Source organism: Meleagris gallopavo, chromosome 7 (assembly GCF_905368555.1).
Source record: "Meleagris gallopavo chromosome 7, MGAL_WU_HG_1.1, whole genome shotgun sequence".
NCBI classification, from domain to species: domain Eukaryota; kingdom Metazoa; phylum Chordata; class Aves; order Galliformes; family Phasianidae; genus Meleagris; species Meleagris gallopavo.
Window position 1 is genome coordinate 10,268,536 of NC_139410.1, and position 15,986 is coordinate 10,284,521.

A 15,986-nucleotide genomic window follows, 5' to 3' on the forward strand; every position below is an offset into this window, starting at 1 on the left:
TTGTTACTTAGACAAGCTCTTTTGGTTTCATGATTACAATGCAACTAAGGTGATTTACAAAGTAATTACAGTTTTAAATTCTGAGCTACAAGAACACTTTTTTCATAAAACATTTTAGCAAAATTCAAAACACGGTGGATCTTTCAGCACAACTAAATGGTATATTATAAGCATGTATTGAGTGACTTGTGTTTTCATGCCAGCCTTGTTTGTAAAGTATCAGATTGAATTTCAAATGTGCTATGACTGCTCCCTCTTTGTAGACAAACTCACTAATATTATTAAAGCTTACCATCACTTTTACTTAAAGTAAATAATTGCAAACCATTACCAGAAGTTCAGCAAGTTAGAAAGTAATAAATAAATAAATAAAATCTAAAAAAAAAAAAAAAATCAATTTACCTTTAATCTTCTTGTACTTCTTGTACCATCTCCCAAACTCCTGGCACTTGGTTGCTGATACATTGGCATAGTATGTGCTATTTACAATGGATGAAATCATACTCTGGAAGTACAGAAAAAAAAGACAAAAAAGTCCTTAAAATATTTTACATAATGTGAAATTTTTCCAGGGAAAGTGGATGACATGAAAACGCACAGCGACCATCCATTTTTGCCTTTAAAACCAAAAAGCAGTGTTTGGTAAGAACACAAAATTGTTTTTATTCTCCACTATACATCCCCAAACGTAATTACTCTGGTTCAATAACAAAGCAAAAATAATGCAGGAGAAACCCAGCCTGAAACCTATAGCATAGGCTGAAAGCAGGAGTAGTTCTATTTCCATTTGTACTTGTGCTACTACAATACACACACTTAGTTGCATAACAATAGGTGTTGCCTTGCTGGGGAGCACGTGCTTGCTGCACCCAGGTGACAACAATCATGATTTAGGAACCAGATCCTAAAGGTAAGATTAGATGCTCCAGCATGCAGAAACCAAATCATGCTTTTCAGCTGTCTCTGTTCTACTCCCAAATGCAGCAAGACCACACAGCCAAGAATGAGAGAACATTCGTGCTACTCTCTACAGAATGTTTAGGCAAATAAGTTAAATTAATGTAATTTATAGAAATGTGATTAGCCACCCAAAAGAGAAATAAACAGTGATGTTCACAGTGAAGGGAACTATGCGTACTGCAATACAGAACAGCCAAAAACCTCAGCAGAGATCAACAAAACTGAAGTACCACTTGTTTAACCACCACCACTCTGCTCTTTGTGAATTCCTAGTGACTCTCATTGCAAGCCAACTGAGAGCAGAGAAAAGCAGTGCTGATTCCCATAACAATGATATTTCCTATCTGGGATGCTTCTGCATATAAAGCGGGAAAAAGTGTGGTTACAGGTAGTTTTTCCTTTTTTTATTTTTCAGGTTTATTCAGCCTTCAAGAGAGGAGGCAACTTTTCAGAAATAACATTTTGCTTTTCCTCCCTCAACTGTTCCGGGGTTACTCGCTCTCATGTGTACAAACTCAAGGAAATGCAATCTAACACCACTAACACATGGGAGTCAATGTGCCTTCTTCAGAAACTACAGTTTTCTTCTGCCCTCTTTCCTCACTTAATGTGAAAGTCTAGAAAAGCGCTGGCAACATTACACAGCCTTCCTGCACAGGGATGAGAGAACATAAGTTCAAGCTCTTACTCACAGGCTCCTGTAAGCTCTTGTGCAAAACAGCATCTAAGCTATCTCTGTAAAGCTACAAGGCTAACACGTAGGCTTACTCAATTTTAACAGTTGTTTTAAAATAAAAAACATCCCCTCTGTACCTCCGCCACATTCATCCAGTCTTCTAACAAATTCACTTCAGCAACTCTAGTTGTTCTTAAACCTTGAGTTTAGAGGACTTAAAAATCAATGTAAGTAAAATAAAGACTTGAGAGTACTGGATGGCGTAGACTGGTATAGTCCTCAGCACAGAATTTCACTTTAAGTAAACAGGGTCTTCTGCCTTTGCACTTTAACTTTTCCTTAGAAAGCTACTATGGTGCACTGCAGTAGAGTTGGAAGGCTATAAAATAAGACCCTTTTTAAGTGGCACCTTCAATTTCTAAAACTGAGATTCAATTTTCTAATTAAAATCAATATTTTGAGACATAAACCTAGCATTGTAGTAGCCAGCAACAATTCCTTCCCCATAAATCCTTGCCTGTTCTGAATCAGTTTAACAGGCAATAGTATTTTGAAAGCATGACACAGTGACAATCTCTACTAAGAAAGGATTCTAAACAAAGTGGAGCTATCTTCCATTTTTTGAGTGCCACTTCAGTTAAATTTTCAGTCATTTAGGGATGGTGGGACAACTGTTTAGCATTGCCTGAGTAGTGATTTCTGTTTTCTGCTTTTCTCCTTCAAATCCTCTAGCTCTATAATAACCAACATTACAGAAATTGAAGGACTATTAAATATCGTGGAATATCTTAACCTATCAACCTTTATTTGAGAAAGCAAAACTTAAGCTAAATAGGAAACTCAAATAGTATATCAACCATTGGCAGAACATCCCAGGACAGATTCTGTTCAGCCACTTGACAATAGAATAGTGGAACTTTGAAACTACAAAGAAAAATATCCTCATCACCATAAAGTTGGAAGGGATTCTATGACTATTTCTGTCAGGAACCTTGATGAGTTTGCAGAAAGGGAATATCTATTCAGAAGAGAGTAGCAAAAAACAAAAAAAAACAAAAACACTGAGTAATTGCAAATTTCTAAATCATGAGTATCCTTCCTGGGAAAATCCTTACGGAAGGAATAGATTACACGAAGTAGTCATATGATGTGTTTGGGATGTGCGTGGCAATGACGACCAAGTGAAATTAAAATTTACTGGACTAAAACCTGAGAAATATTCCCATAAAGAAAATTTGGTGCAGTAAGTTCAAGGAGAAAAACATGGGACATGCTCACATGCCAAGAAATCTTCGTCCAGTAAGAAGACAAAACACGTGGTCAGTTCTGAAATGAGCTATACAAGATACAGGAAAGACAGAAGTCTCTATACAAAAATGAAAATGCTGAAGTAATTGGATTTCCTTCTGGCACACACACTCTCCCCTACCTACCCTCCTTCTCTGAGCTTAGTTAACTAGCATTTATTTGTTTGAACAGCAGCCTTATGCTAAGGGTAGCTAAGCTGCAGCCACATAATACACCTTGCAGGGAAAAAAAAAAAAAAAAAAACAGAACAATTTTAAATCAAAGTGAATGATTACATTTCCCATTAGTGGCAATCAGAATCCCCATCTGGGCTGCATGGAGAGCTCGTGCACCAAGAATCAGAGATGGAGCACCGTCGCAGGTGGGAGAGAGAGCTCCCTGCATTGCCCCTCTCCACTTCTATACTTGAGGCACTGTGAACACATTAAAAACAGCAGCATTTACTCTGCAGTTCGACTCCTAAGAGACCACTCTGCAATTTGCCGCTGTCAATAATATATTAACCACAAGGGGGTTGTAATGACATTTCACATTTGGCACGATATTTTTTTAAAACTGATTTGGGAGAAGGAATTGTATTACAGGCATATTCAGATGATAGTAATAGACAGCTCCTACACATCCTTCCATTGTATCTTTTGTATTTTGTGAGCCAAAACAAAAGAGATTGAAATGCTATGGCAATAATAATAATAAATGTTGCATTCTTGCAATCCCAATTCAGAGGTCAGTCACTATTCAAGGCCAATAACAGCTATCCTTAAAAGTAAACAAGTTCAATTTTCTTTCTCCATTTAGCTTTGACCACTGAATAACTACTGGGGCAAGGATTCTTGCTGCTACAGTCCTGCCATCAATAGTCTTATTAATATTTCTCAGTCTGAGGTTATGGAGAGAGTAAACCGACTGCAGCATTTCCACCTGGCAGGCTTTGAAACTAAAGCAGGAGGAAGAAGACCTAGACAACAAATGAATTCTGCATATAAAATGATACATGGTTTAGTTATATTGCATATTGAAGAAGACTGGGCAGAGACAACCATATGCTGCAATCATCATTAGCTGACCATATTCCACTGGTAATTCTATTTAAAGAAATTACACTTAAACTGTGTGAAAGAAAAATACTTCCGTATTCAACACACTTAAGCTCGGTGCATATCTAGAGTCACTGCGACTCCTTTAGTAAGAAAGACAAGTTACACAGCTTTTCCTTGCAGCCTTCTAATTCCTTCTAGTTCTGCAGTGCCAACACAACTAAGGAAGATGAGGAACATTTTCTGCTGTAAAGCAATTTCTACCAATTGCAAAGATCCAAATTCTGCTCTGTATCTCACTTCTGTAACCCTGTGCTTTTCCTAGAGTTGTAATCATCAGACAGTGAGGTAAATCTGTGCTGGTTACACACAGAAAGAATTCTCTTGGTTCACAGAGGCTTTGGATCATGAATTGCAGGATGAGCATACAGTGTGCTACAAGACAGACAGCCACAGGAGAAAAAAAATTCAGATAAGGGCTAGCAAATGCAGTTGATTTTTTAGCAAGCAAGAATTATGGATTTCTGACTTTTTAAAGATGCAATAGACAAAAAAGATTTTAATGAAGTTTTTAGAGGTCAATATATTTTTTGTTCGTAGCAAGTTGCTTGTCTGGGTGCTGAAGTGTTTTTCTGTGTTTGTATTTTTTTTTTTTTTTTGAGAGACAAGGAGGTCTCAGCAACAAATATTTTTTGAATCTCTTGTTATGACAATCTGAAATACAAATATTGCCATAATGCCTGTAGGAACCTACATTTTAGACGTGACAGTACTGTCATTTATAAAGCAGTCATAGAGAATGAGACAATGAATTACTGTGCTTCTTAAAATATAATTATATATATTTTTTATTACTGTTCTCTAGAAATTTGGGCAAAATTGTTAAGTATATATACTTTTTATCATAGTTGGAGGTTACTGAGATCTACTCATGTATTACGTTGTGGAGGCAGGCCTCTGCTAGTGGAAAGAAGCCACTCAAATCTTGCATTTGATAATCATCACTCCTATTGCAAAACATTCAGATAAAGATCTAGGTGAAGACTCTCTGAACTGCAGAATTAAAAAAAACAAGCAGTTCATTCATAATTTCCACCTGATGACCCACTAATAAAATATGGTATAAAAAACACTATTTCACATTAATTGGAATTTTTCCTTTCTAAAGAAAACAAGAAAGTGATTCAATACTTAAGGAATTACTTAGCTTAAACCCTTTACTGAATATTGGATCTTGGGAATCTGGCTTTCCCTAGGCCTTCTAAAAATACTAACCTGTGAAAGAGGGCATTCTTTGGCTAATGTGCTCTGATTCATCTCTTTGAGCAGTTCCTTTAAGGCATTGCGAACTGTGGCATGGTTCCACTGCTCTGCTGGCAAATCTTCCAACTTGGAACAACTGTCAAAACAGAAAGTAGAAAGTAGATAGAAACATCACCTTCACGGATGCTTACACTTTGTGTATAAGAGCCCCAGAGCCCCAGACTTTTAAGCAGTGAGCAGAAATGAGACTTTCTTGCTAAGCCAGTCCATCAAGGTGTTTCTCTCCTCTCTCCCCTCCCCACCATGCCGAGCTCCCAGAAGATGTATAGGTCAACCAAAATTATGACAGTACATGGCAAGAAAAGCAGCTAATTCTACAGTGATATACATGTGGCATAACCATTTCCTCTGGAGCCTGGTAGAGAGCAAAAAAACTCTGTGTAGACCAAGCCACAGAATTGACTGGATAAAACCATGCTCTCCAAACAAAGATATTCCTGCTGGGATAGAAAAATAAACATACATGCCACAATGTCACTAGCAAAATCAGTGAACAGTAAGGGTCCTCGCTGTGTGGAAACAAGGCTTTGAGCAGCAAGTCTGAAAAATGAATTTCATTGAATACAGGTTCTTACAGTCTACAGTCTTCATCGCTGAAGTATCTGAGAGCCTTTCAGAAACACACTAAGCCATATGCCCAACATCTGTCACATGTAGTTCATTCCACTTTCATTTTACAAGAATTGTACACGTAGTAAAACTTTTGTCTTCATGTGATTTGTGCCTCCTCTAGTTTAACAAGCTCATGGGCTGTGTCTACATATATGGGGAGTGACCTAAAAAGCACATCAGAAAGCTGGGGAGAGTTGTAATTGCCATTCACGCCTTGAGACTTAGCGCACACTCTCCAATCAGACTCTGAGGTGGTTCTGCTTTCCACCTACACTGGCAGGCTTTACTCTAAGAGTTGAAAGTTTAGCTGTGTTCAAGTAGTCAATGACCATCTTTATCTCAAAGTCATGGACTATCTTCTATTTACACTGCATCCAGGCCTTCAGGCACTTTGAAGATAAAAAGTGAGACCTTGATCTTGGGTTGATACTGGTAACACTAACAGAACAATAGGCTAGATGAAATCCTGGTAGCCCATACTTCTGGAGAGGTGAGTTACTGTACTCCTTTTATAGTAAGCATAGACTCCAGATGCTTTCACATCTATGCTGAAGAGATGCAGCATAGAGGAGGTAACAGTATATAAAACTAAGGAAAGTTCTGTAAGGGGAACTGGAAACCTCAATCAACATTAGAGATAACAGAAAGGAAATGCTGGTGTTAGGAGCTTAACTTTAGTGAAGAGCCAACTACTTCCAAATTTCAAAGTAAACTGAACTGTTGGTAGGTACGTATACACCATCAATGGACCCTTATTTTGTTCAGTATGAGCTTTGATGAGCTTTGCATAAATTATTCCAGTCTGTCCGCCATTTTTGCCTCTTTCCTCTGATATATCCTGTCCACAAAGCTACAAATGACTGTGCAATGTAAGCTTACCACCACATCTACAGAGTGCAATGCACCCCTTGCCACAACTCCTTTCACAGGCACCAGCTGCTGTTTAAAAACTCTTTTGAATACCATAGAGAAGAACGGGGAAAAAATGTAGGAGTGGAGAAAATGAGAGCAAGTAAGGGTAAAAGAATTAGGAAGCTTTGCTTTGCTAGTCAGAACTAGCATTCAGAAAAGGAAAATGTTTTCCAAAGGCCAAGTGGAGCTGCAGTAACAGATCCCTTCCTCATCTTCTTGCTTCTCCACTGGGCAGACAACTGGAGAACAAAGGATGTCAGCAAGCTCCTCTCCTCTCCTGTCCCAGCAACTGGCAGTAGAAGACCTGAGTTTCACAATGCAATCCCTGGAAAAAGGCAGGGTGTTTATTTTTTGCACTCATTAAGGCCTTGAGAACCCATCAAATCAGGGATTGTGGAACACTTAGGTGAGTTTCTGCCCTTCCTCTCTCTGCTACCCTATTGCTACTTCAGAAAACAACAACAAAATAAAATCAGAACATGCACCAAATAGCTGTCAGATGTCCTACCCTTCTCTTCATTTTTCCCGCCCTGTCATCAAAAGACTAGAAATTAATGAAGACAGGATGTGCTGATCTCTAAAGCAATGCTGTAATTGACAAAACAGCTCAGAGAATAGAAAAGGACAGATGTTTAGAAACACCTACCTTTGTAATTGGATTTTCAATGTCACAACATGGTAGACATCTTGTAGCATGTCAGCTACTGTTGCATCTGGTGCATCGGTCACATAACTGAGAGGGAGGGGATTCCACCTCCCAAGCTTGATTATTCCTGAAAGAAAACAAAACATTCATACTTTGCATTTTACTGCCTGTTTACTAAACCTCTTGGTAAGCTTGTTTGTTTAGGAGATTCAATACGTGCCTTGAGGCTTATTGCAGTTGTTCTAAAAAAAAAAAAAAAAAAAGTTTTGTACTGAATCCTCAAGCAAACCATGGGAAACAGAACGAATAGACTTCAAATTCTTAGTGAAGCGTTGCTGACATGTTCCTGGCTCTTAAATTGCTTCAAGAAAGCACAGAATGCTTCCCTACTTCACATTTTTCATCGTCTCACTAAAAACTGCTTTTCTAAGTTAGAAGAAACTTTAAATACTCTACGGTCTAACTTCGTAGCCTCCAAAACCTTTCAGCAAATAAATGCATTGGTTTTGACTTGAACAGGAAAATACCTACATGTGGGCTTTCAGCACAGTTAAGATCTAATAATGGTGTTATTCTCAGTGCAGATGGATAGCACTGGAAATCCACGAAGTAGGAATTCACTCCCAGCTGCCAGTCACACTATGCAGATAACAGCTTTTCTTAGCAAACAAACAAACAAACAAACAAACAAAAAAACAACTGCAAGCTGCTGACCACAGATCCAAAATAGCATGGGGACAGTGGGGATGTTGTAAGTCCTGTTTCTACTTCTGTTCATTCTTTAATAGGGATCATCACCTCTCTGGATGTGCTTGTCACAAAGACTATAAACTTCAATGGTAAACCATTTGGTGTAGAGGTATTATTTCTGTTTAGACAACTGCTGAGGGCCTGCCCACACTAAAAACAATGACTAATATCCAGGAATTACTTCCAGGAAGAAGACAAACAAATAAACAAAAAAGCCACAATGACACCTTACATGAAAACATAGCAGCTCAGCCTTGTTCTGTACTGTATAACACAGCACAACTATTACTTTTATTCTCTCTTTTACCCTGTTGCTATTGCCCCACTGCTTTGCCCACATAACTTCTTTTAGCTCAGCCCACAAGATGGCCATCACCTTTTCTCCCATTTCTCCCAAACGGATGAGGTCTGCCTATTTATACTCTTGAAGGATGCTATGAAGCCAAGAAACAACACTCCTCACCTTACTTTCTACTGGTTCTTTACCAGCTCTGGAATTAATACAACTAAAATAAACAGCAAAGGCCTTTTATTCTCATCTTTAAAACACAACGGTAAAATAAATAACACATCTGAAACAGTGATACAAATTTTCTTGCACAGACACAAGAGGACACCACACTCCTGAGACCTTTAAATACCTCATATGGAGTAGTTTTTTTCCTTTCACAGACATAAAGGAGAAAATAATTAGAGAATAACTCCTTTTCTGCAACACATGATTGTTTACATTTACCATGGATACAGTGATTTGCAAGGTATTCTATCACCAGGTCTTGAGAGAAGCTAGAAGAGACATGATTAATCTTCATTGGTACAAAGTTTCAATGTACCATGCTGGTACAGGCATGCTAATGCTTCAAGAAGGGATTAGAAGACTTTCAGCACCCAGAGATCTTGTCCAAATGCAACAAAAAGTTAGCTACTATTGCTTGATATCTAATGCTTAAAAATGGGACATAAACAGAACAAAAACATTTAAATGATGCACTGTTTCAGTATTAAGATTTAACAATCTGGTGCTGAATATGCTGTAGTATAAATAGTGCCTGGACTCCGATCCAGTAGAGTAACACACAGCACTCATTCACAGCACCGTATGTCTCCAGTGCTGGCTCCTTGAGTCATACTCCACTTGCCAAGAAAAGCTGTTTTTCTTAAGGGGATAGTTTACTTAATGTTATCTCTGGTGGCAACAAGAAATGCATATAGTCAGTGTATACTAGTCATAAAATGAACATCAAGAGTCCACTGAGTGAAATACATGCTTGGAAAACACAGTTTAGCAGCTGACTTCCTTCATCCCCTTCTGCTATACAATAATTTAAAGCAAAATCACCTAAAAACCCAGAAATCTATACCAGCTTCACAGAACACTTGGCTTCCTATGTTTAACCATGCCAAGTTTTCATGTAATTGAAAAAATAAGCATCATATGCGCCCCATAAGTCACATCCAAATTGGTAATATTTATTTTTCATTCAGTTAAGGAAAGCACTCAGAGAGCATTCCATCTACAACCACTCGGCCCTGGCAGTGCTGGTGAGAGACAAAGAGACAGTAGGGGAGCACTGAAGTTATCAAAGGTGTCCCCAAACTAAAAAGTTCAAAGAAAAGGAAAAAAAAAAAAAAAAAAAAACAAAGCACACCCACAGTGCATCATGGAAAATACTGTGCAGATTGCTTCACAGCAAATGTCTGCTACTACTGGAAGTCAGGTAGGCTTTTTTTCTTATTTTCTTTTTAATCCTCCTCTACAACTGGAGAGGAAATTGTTTTGGCTGGATTTAGACAAACACAGGTGTTACCAGAATGCTCCATGCCTCTGCATGTTAACACCTGCTGCAAGTCCTTTACGTTACAGCACTGCTGATGTACGCTATTTTTTCAGCTGGTGTGATACGACGTGTGAATTATTTTTTTTCCAGAACACATTAAGCTGGTCCAAATGATAGCCAGAAGCCATGGTTTCCATCCAGCTCCTCAGCAGACTTTACAGGTGGTTTATTTCGTGGCTCCAGAACTGTATTTAGGGAAACTCCAGGGCCAGATTTGGGAAGATGATGCCAGTTTGTTGAGCAAACCCATTCTCAGCAAGCTAAAAATCATGTCTCTGAATTTAAAACCTGTAGGCCAAAGCTTTCCCTCTAAGAAGGTCCCTTCTCATTCAGGACTGCTGGACTGCTAATGCAGCAGCAACCCATGGATGAGAACAGCCCAGCAGCAAGGCATACGTTCTACAAGCACTTTTTTATGGCTCATTGAATCCATACAGCACAGCTCAGACCTTTAATGTAATCACTCCAAGAGGTGGAACTGAACTTTACTCTAGCATGAGCTGAGGTTCTGGAGTGAGGACAAGAGTGAGCCATGGTCACTGTCTATTTCAGTGAATGGCCTACTGTTCCAGAAGCAGATCAGCTTGCTTAGGAAATTTGAAAGCACATCCATCATGAATCCACAAAACTCTTTTCTTAATGAGTCTCACTCTCTTTCTTGTATCAACAATCCCTTGGGATTCTTATCTTGTAACAAGTTCTTTGGAAGGAAAGTTCAACAGATTTCAAAGATTATATAGTAAAGAAATGACTATACATGAAAACAGCCCTCAAAAACTCACTAGAAGTGGTTGACCATTACCCAGGCCAGCTAGCCAACTGAAGACAAAAACAAACCAAACAGCTTTCTCAAATGAAATTTTTGTCAGATCAGGTTTTAGAAGAGATTTTCTACTCATTTTGGCTACTAGTTCTTTATTGGCATGTCCTGCCAAAGACAGATCTTTCATTAAGCTTATATCTCAGCAATGTGTTCACCTGGCGTTGAAGACACACTCATTTGTTTTATCAAAGTGCAGACACAAAAATAAGACAGAGCAGTCTAATGTTGAATTTGTGCAACTCCCTCTCCCTGCAGCTGTGCTATAACAGACTAGTAGCACACTTCTGTGAGCTCACTTGTCAAATTCACCCACAACAACTGGACATTTTATATAAGCATCACCACCACTGCCTCAACAGTTTTCTGGAGACAGCTACAAAATGAATCATAAATGATCCTTGCCCAAGTATGTACAGAGAGTGAAAAAGAAGAAATTTTGTGTTCTTTGGCTAATGCAGAAAAGGGGGATTGCAGGGAACAGGCAATTCTTTATCAAGCATGATTAAGAAAAGCACTTGTCAAAGATAAGCTGACAAATCATTTGAATCCCTGATGCACAACACCAAAAAAATTTACTAAAGCATAAGCAAATGTAACCTGCTGAGACTCATATGGGATGTGCCTATTGATCTCCTTGTAGACTGATAGGCACACTCAAGTTGTAAACTATGTACTGAAAAGCTCTTTTCTGACACTCCAGTTCCATGTTCACTGACCATGAACCAGCACTCTTCCAGATGGCTGAGGGAATGGGCAGTGCCCAAGCCAGTATGTGGTCTCTTGGGCTATATTTACTACTTCAAAATGTTTTGAGAAAATTTGACTCAGTAGTGTTATACCAGACCAGAGCCGTGTCCCATGTTGCTATGGCTATTCCAAAGTTCAATTTACTGTGTTACAGATCACAACCTGAAAGCATTTGACTGCAAACACAAGGCTGGGTGAAGAACACAACCATCATCTGTTGCCATTCCACAGGTTCAGTTAGTCTTAGTTGAAACTTCCTAGTTTTCAACAGAGCTCTTATAAAACACAACTAGAACTCAGAAGAAACTACAGGTTGGAATTAGTATCCAAACACTTCTGATTAATTTACAGCTCCAAACAAAAGACCTCAATGAAACACCCAACAAGATCCCTGCCCCTGGATAACTAAGTTGTTTACCTACCAACCAGCGCTGACAGGGTTCCCTGCAAGACAGGGGGTTTGACACTGATTAGACCTGTTTCTCTTTAGATTTGTCTTGTCCCTATAGTGTAGCAAGTGATTTTCCTTTGTTCAGCTGCACTTTGTTACGGAAATTTAAAACTACCTGTCCTGTGTAATAAGTACATCAAATTATTTACCCATAAATCAAGTTTGCAGGAAATCACTACCCTACAGTAAATAACAACTCAGCCTGTGTTCCTAACCTGCGTCCTGGCTGAAATACATTAAACTGTAACAACAATAAAGGCATAATTTGTACTTATTATTGTTAATCCAGCAAAGGGAATGAATTTTCAAGTAGAAAGGAGGGAAAAAAGCAACAGGAGCAATTAAAAAAAAAAGACCACATTAATTTTTGTATTACATAATTGTATTATTGAGTTGCCTTTCATAGTTCTTATGATAATTTTTAAAATATCATTCTGCCTTTCCCTGCATTATAGGGGTGCCCATATTCTTCTACTGAATTTCAATCAGTGACATATTGGGGTAATAGATGGGAAAAATAATCAGCATAATCCTCCTCTGCACTTCTAAAGCGCCTTTCATCACAAAATCCTGAAGCCCTCTAAAAACACTAATTAATTAAGCCCTGCAACATCCCTGTCAGGTAGACTGTGTTATGTCAATTGACGTATCGGTGATTTACTGATTGAAAGCACACAGTGAGCATAATCCTATGTTTATGCCAATACAAAAGAAGCCCCCTTCTCCTCATTTCAGACCACAATAAATATTTTAGTGAGAGAACAGGAATAAACTATGTGATTACACTGTGATGTACACATACACAAATCAGCGGGAACACCCACACTCCATCCCAGCTCACGTAACTTTAGGGCTCTGCACAAAAGGATGACCTTCACCCAAGGGAAAGGCACGGCTGAGCCACCTAAAGCTCTGGCAGCACAAGGCCACTTGCACAGAGATGTTTTCTATTGCTGTTTTTAAAACAGTCATAAACCACGTGTACAAAAAAGGGGCTTACTGAATGAAATTTTGTGGCACAACAGTGCAATGGGTTGGTCAATTTAAATACACTCATCTAGCTTTTCTGACTTGCAGATCTATAGTAATATGCAGATTTTAATATAGATTATGAACTCATGATTATATATTGAAATGTTTATAGTAACATGGGTATGAGTAACTGTCAACAGAAAGAGCTAGTGTTTCGAGGTTTAACTGCTGAACTTTGGAATACTTTCACAAATACAAACTGCTTTGGTATGTGAAGCTTGGTTTGAGTTTTTAATGTTTTGGATGGTAGCATTGCTCATTCCTTTCTTCCAGCTTGACTGTAGTCAAGTATTTGAGTTAAATAACGTATACCAAACAGCCTTGTAATTTTACATATCAGATTCACATTTTACTGTATAAAGATTGTGCCTCATGTAATAGATGCTGCTTCACATTTGGGAAATGTTATGTGAGGACTCTGACTTTTATTAGATTAATTTAATATAGGCACTAAGTTACTAAACTAAATTAATACAGATCTTTAAAAAAAAAAGTGGAGGGAGGTAGGGGGAGAGAGAACAGAATGAACTCACAAATTAAATAAATGTTTCTGAAGCATGTTATTTTGGAAGTCTTTATTTAATTTTCCAACCCCCTATTCTGTTTGAAAAACAGCCAATAATTGGTAAGGAAACGGAGAAAAAAAAGAAGCAAAAAGCCTTTTTGTAAATTATTTAATAGAATATGAACACTATGGATATACAGGAGGGTAACGAACAAAAAGAGGTACAAAATATTACCAAACAGCATTTTTTGAAATCCTTTCCTATGTGCTTTTTAAAACTGTTATCACTATTGAGGAAAAGCTTTTATTCAAGCATAATGTTTCTCTTTTGCTATTTTGGGGATCAGTCTGTGCTTACCTTGGACAGGAAGAAGTAATACACGTATAAAGGGTAGTAATATCTCAATTTTTTATTTTTTTTCCTGAGAAACAGAACCACTCTTCTAAGCACCAATTCCATAGCATAAAAAAAAAAACAAGTCTTTTTGGTCATCAAAATTCATGACAGAAAAGCTACTGTGTCCAAGCAGCTTTTAGCAGATGCATTTTATCTGTCCCTCCAAAGCTCAGCTTTGCCTTCCACCATCATGAGTGCAACTTCCTCAGTAGTATTATTCAATAGCCCCAGTGCCTGTAGGGTTGCAGCACCCACTCCTTCACTAAAATCATCTCCACACAAAGCCCAACACATAGCATGAAATTTTTGTCATTTGGGCCACCTCCATTCTTACAGCAAGACTATTCCCAGCTCAAACCTGGGAACACTTGAGTTTGCTCAGCTCCGCGGGAGCAAAGGCTGAACCTCCTGCTAGGAAGCAGTGTCTGCTGAATGCCTGCAAAATTCATGAGCAACGCAACTCGGGCAATCCCCTGGTCAAAGAGCTCTCTTCAGCTTTTCCCATGCATGGAAGTTTGCTTTGCTGTCTCAAAACCATCACTCTTCCTTTTATTTTGGAGAACAGCTGCCTCCCATTGAGTTCCAGCCTCCCTGGACAAACACTGGCTGCTTCTCTGCCACCCCACCCGGCACCAAGACCACAGGTCCTGTGTATGTTACATTGTCACCTATAGTGCCAACACAGGCTGCTGGGGACCCGCAATGTCTACTATCTCAGCCTTGCAGGCTGAAAACTGGAACTTTAACATATTTGCCTCAGTTACTAAGAAACATGAACACAAGCATACTCAACAGTTGATGCTTTTCTCTTCTGCACAGCCTCTTTAACAGCTATAAATGATGCCTGGATCATCTAGCCCGAAATTCTGGACTCAGTAACTGTGTAGCCACCTCATGATCTACAAGAGGTAGAGCACACATAAACAGACTAGAACTTCACACAAAAGGTTTGATTTCTAGGTTTGCTTTCTAACCTTCTTAATATCCTCCTGCCAGCATAACACAATCATCACAAACGTGCCTCAGGCTGAGGAACAAGGCATCTGTGCAGACAACCTCTGAGATCATTTTCAGTCCTCCCCCTCCAGAAACCTTTCTTGGATTGTGTTTTGTGGGACTTTCAAATGGAGAAGAGAGAGAGATCCAGAAAATGTTTTCCTTCTTTAGGGCAAACCCGTATCTGTTTTTAAAAAGATTTAAGTGCCCCCAGACTACTTCAATTCACCCAGCTTCATTGCTTGCCTATGCACTCCACATGACAAGGCAGCCCACTGAGCAGGAAAAACAGCACAATAACATGGCACTGAAATTGAATTAATAAAACACATCTTAAAGGTTATAAAAAAGCATTGCTAATAGGGCATTGTAGTGGCTAATAGGCTTAGAATTAAGCCTACGGACATTGTTTGGCCTTGTATGAATCTGAATATCCTGCCTACTCACAGTAACACAACTACAAAGAGCACAGAAATCTGGCTCAGATTGTAGAAATACAGTAGCCAACCATTTTTGTGTCAACTACAAGTAGATTTGAAAATTCATGGGTCTCAAGTCCAAAGAAAAAATAAGGAGACACAGCATGCTATGCTGCACAGACAAACTCCTAAACTAAATGCAGATTCATATTTTGGCCTATACTGTTTAACAGCTTTATCTTCTTACTTTAAAATTTGTGGTTTTGAGGGGTTTTCCTTACACTGCATACAGAACTACCAGAATGGCTTTTTACAAAATTACTACTTTTGGCTTGCCTTGTCTTTTTTTTTTTCCTCCCACTACGCATTCAGTTCTTGACTTCCACAAAAAACTCAAGAACTACAGAAGGACTGGTAGGACAGAATCTAACTAGCAGGGTGGGAAAACATGAATTGCTGAGGAAAAAGTGGAATCGAGGATTTCAGCTGGAAACCCCAGAGAACAGTTGCCTCCAATAATTTAACATAAATGCAACATGTGAAAATTTGGTTCC

At 38.7% G+C, this 15,986-nt stretch overlaps 1 protein-coding gene across 4 annotated transcripts in view; it reads right to left on the bottom strand.

The window, feature by feature from the left end:
* The window catches only part of SATB2 (SATB homeobox 2), a 126,871-nt gene that overhangs the window by 63,617 nt on the left and 47,268 nt on the right, over positions 1-15,986 (bottom strand). For all 4 annotated transcript variants that reach the window (XM_085227978.1, XM_085227976.1, XM_085227977.1 and 1 more), the window contains 3 exons: positions 7,475-7,601; positions 5,257-5,380; positions 403-505 (listed from right to left, as the gene is read on the bottom strand). In XM_085227978.1, coding sequence (XP_085084104.1) covers positions 403-505; positions 5,257-5,380; positions 7,475-7,601 — 354 coding nt within the window. The remainder of the gene's footprint in view (positions 1-402; positions 506-5,256; positions 5,381-7,474; positions 7,602-15,986) is intronic.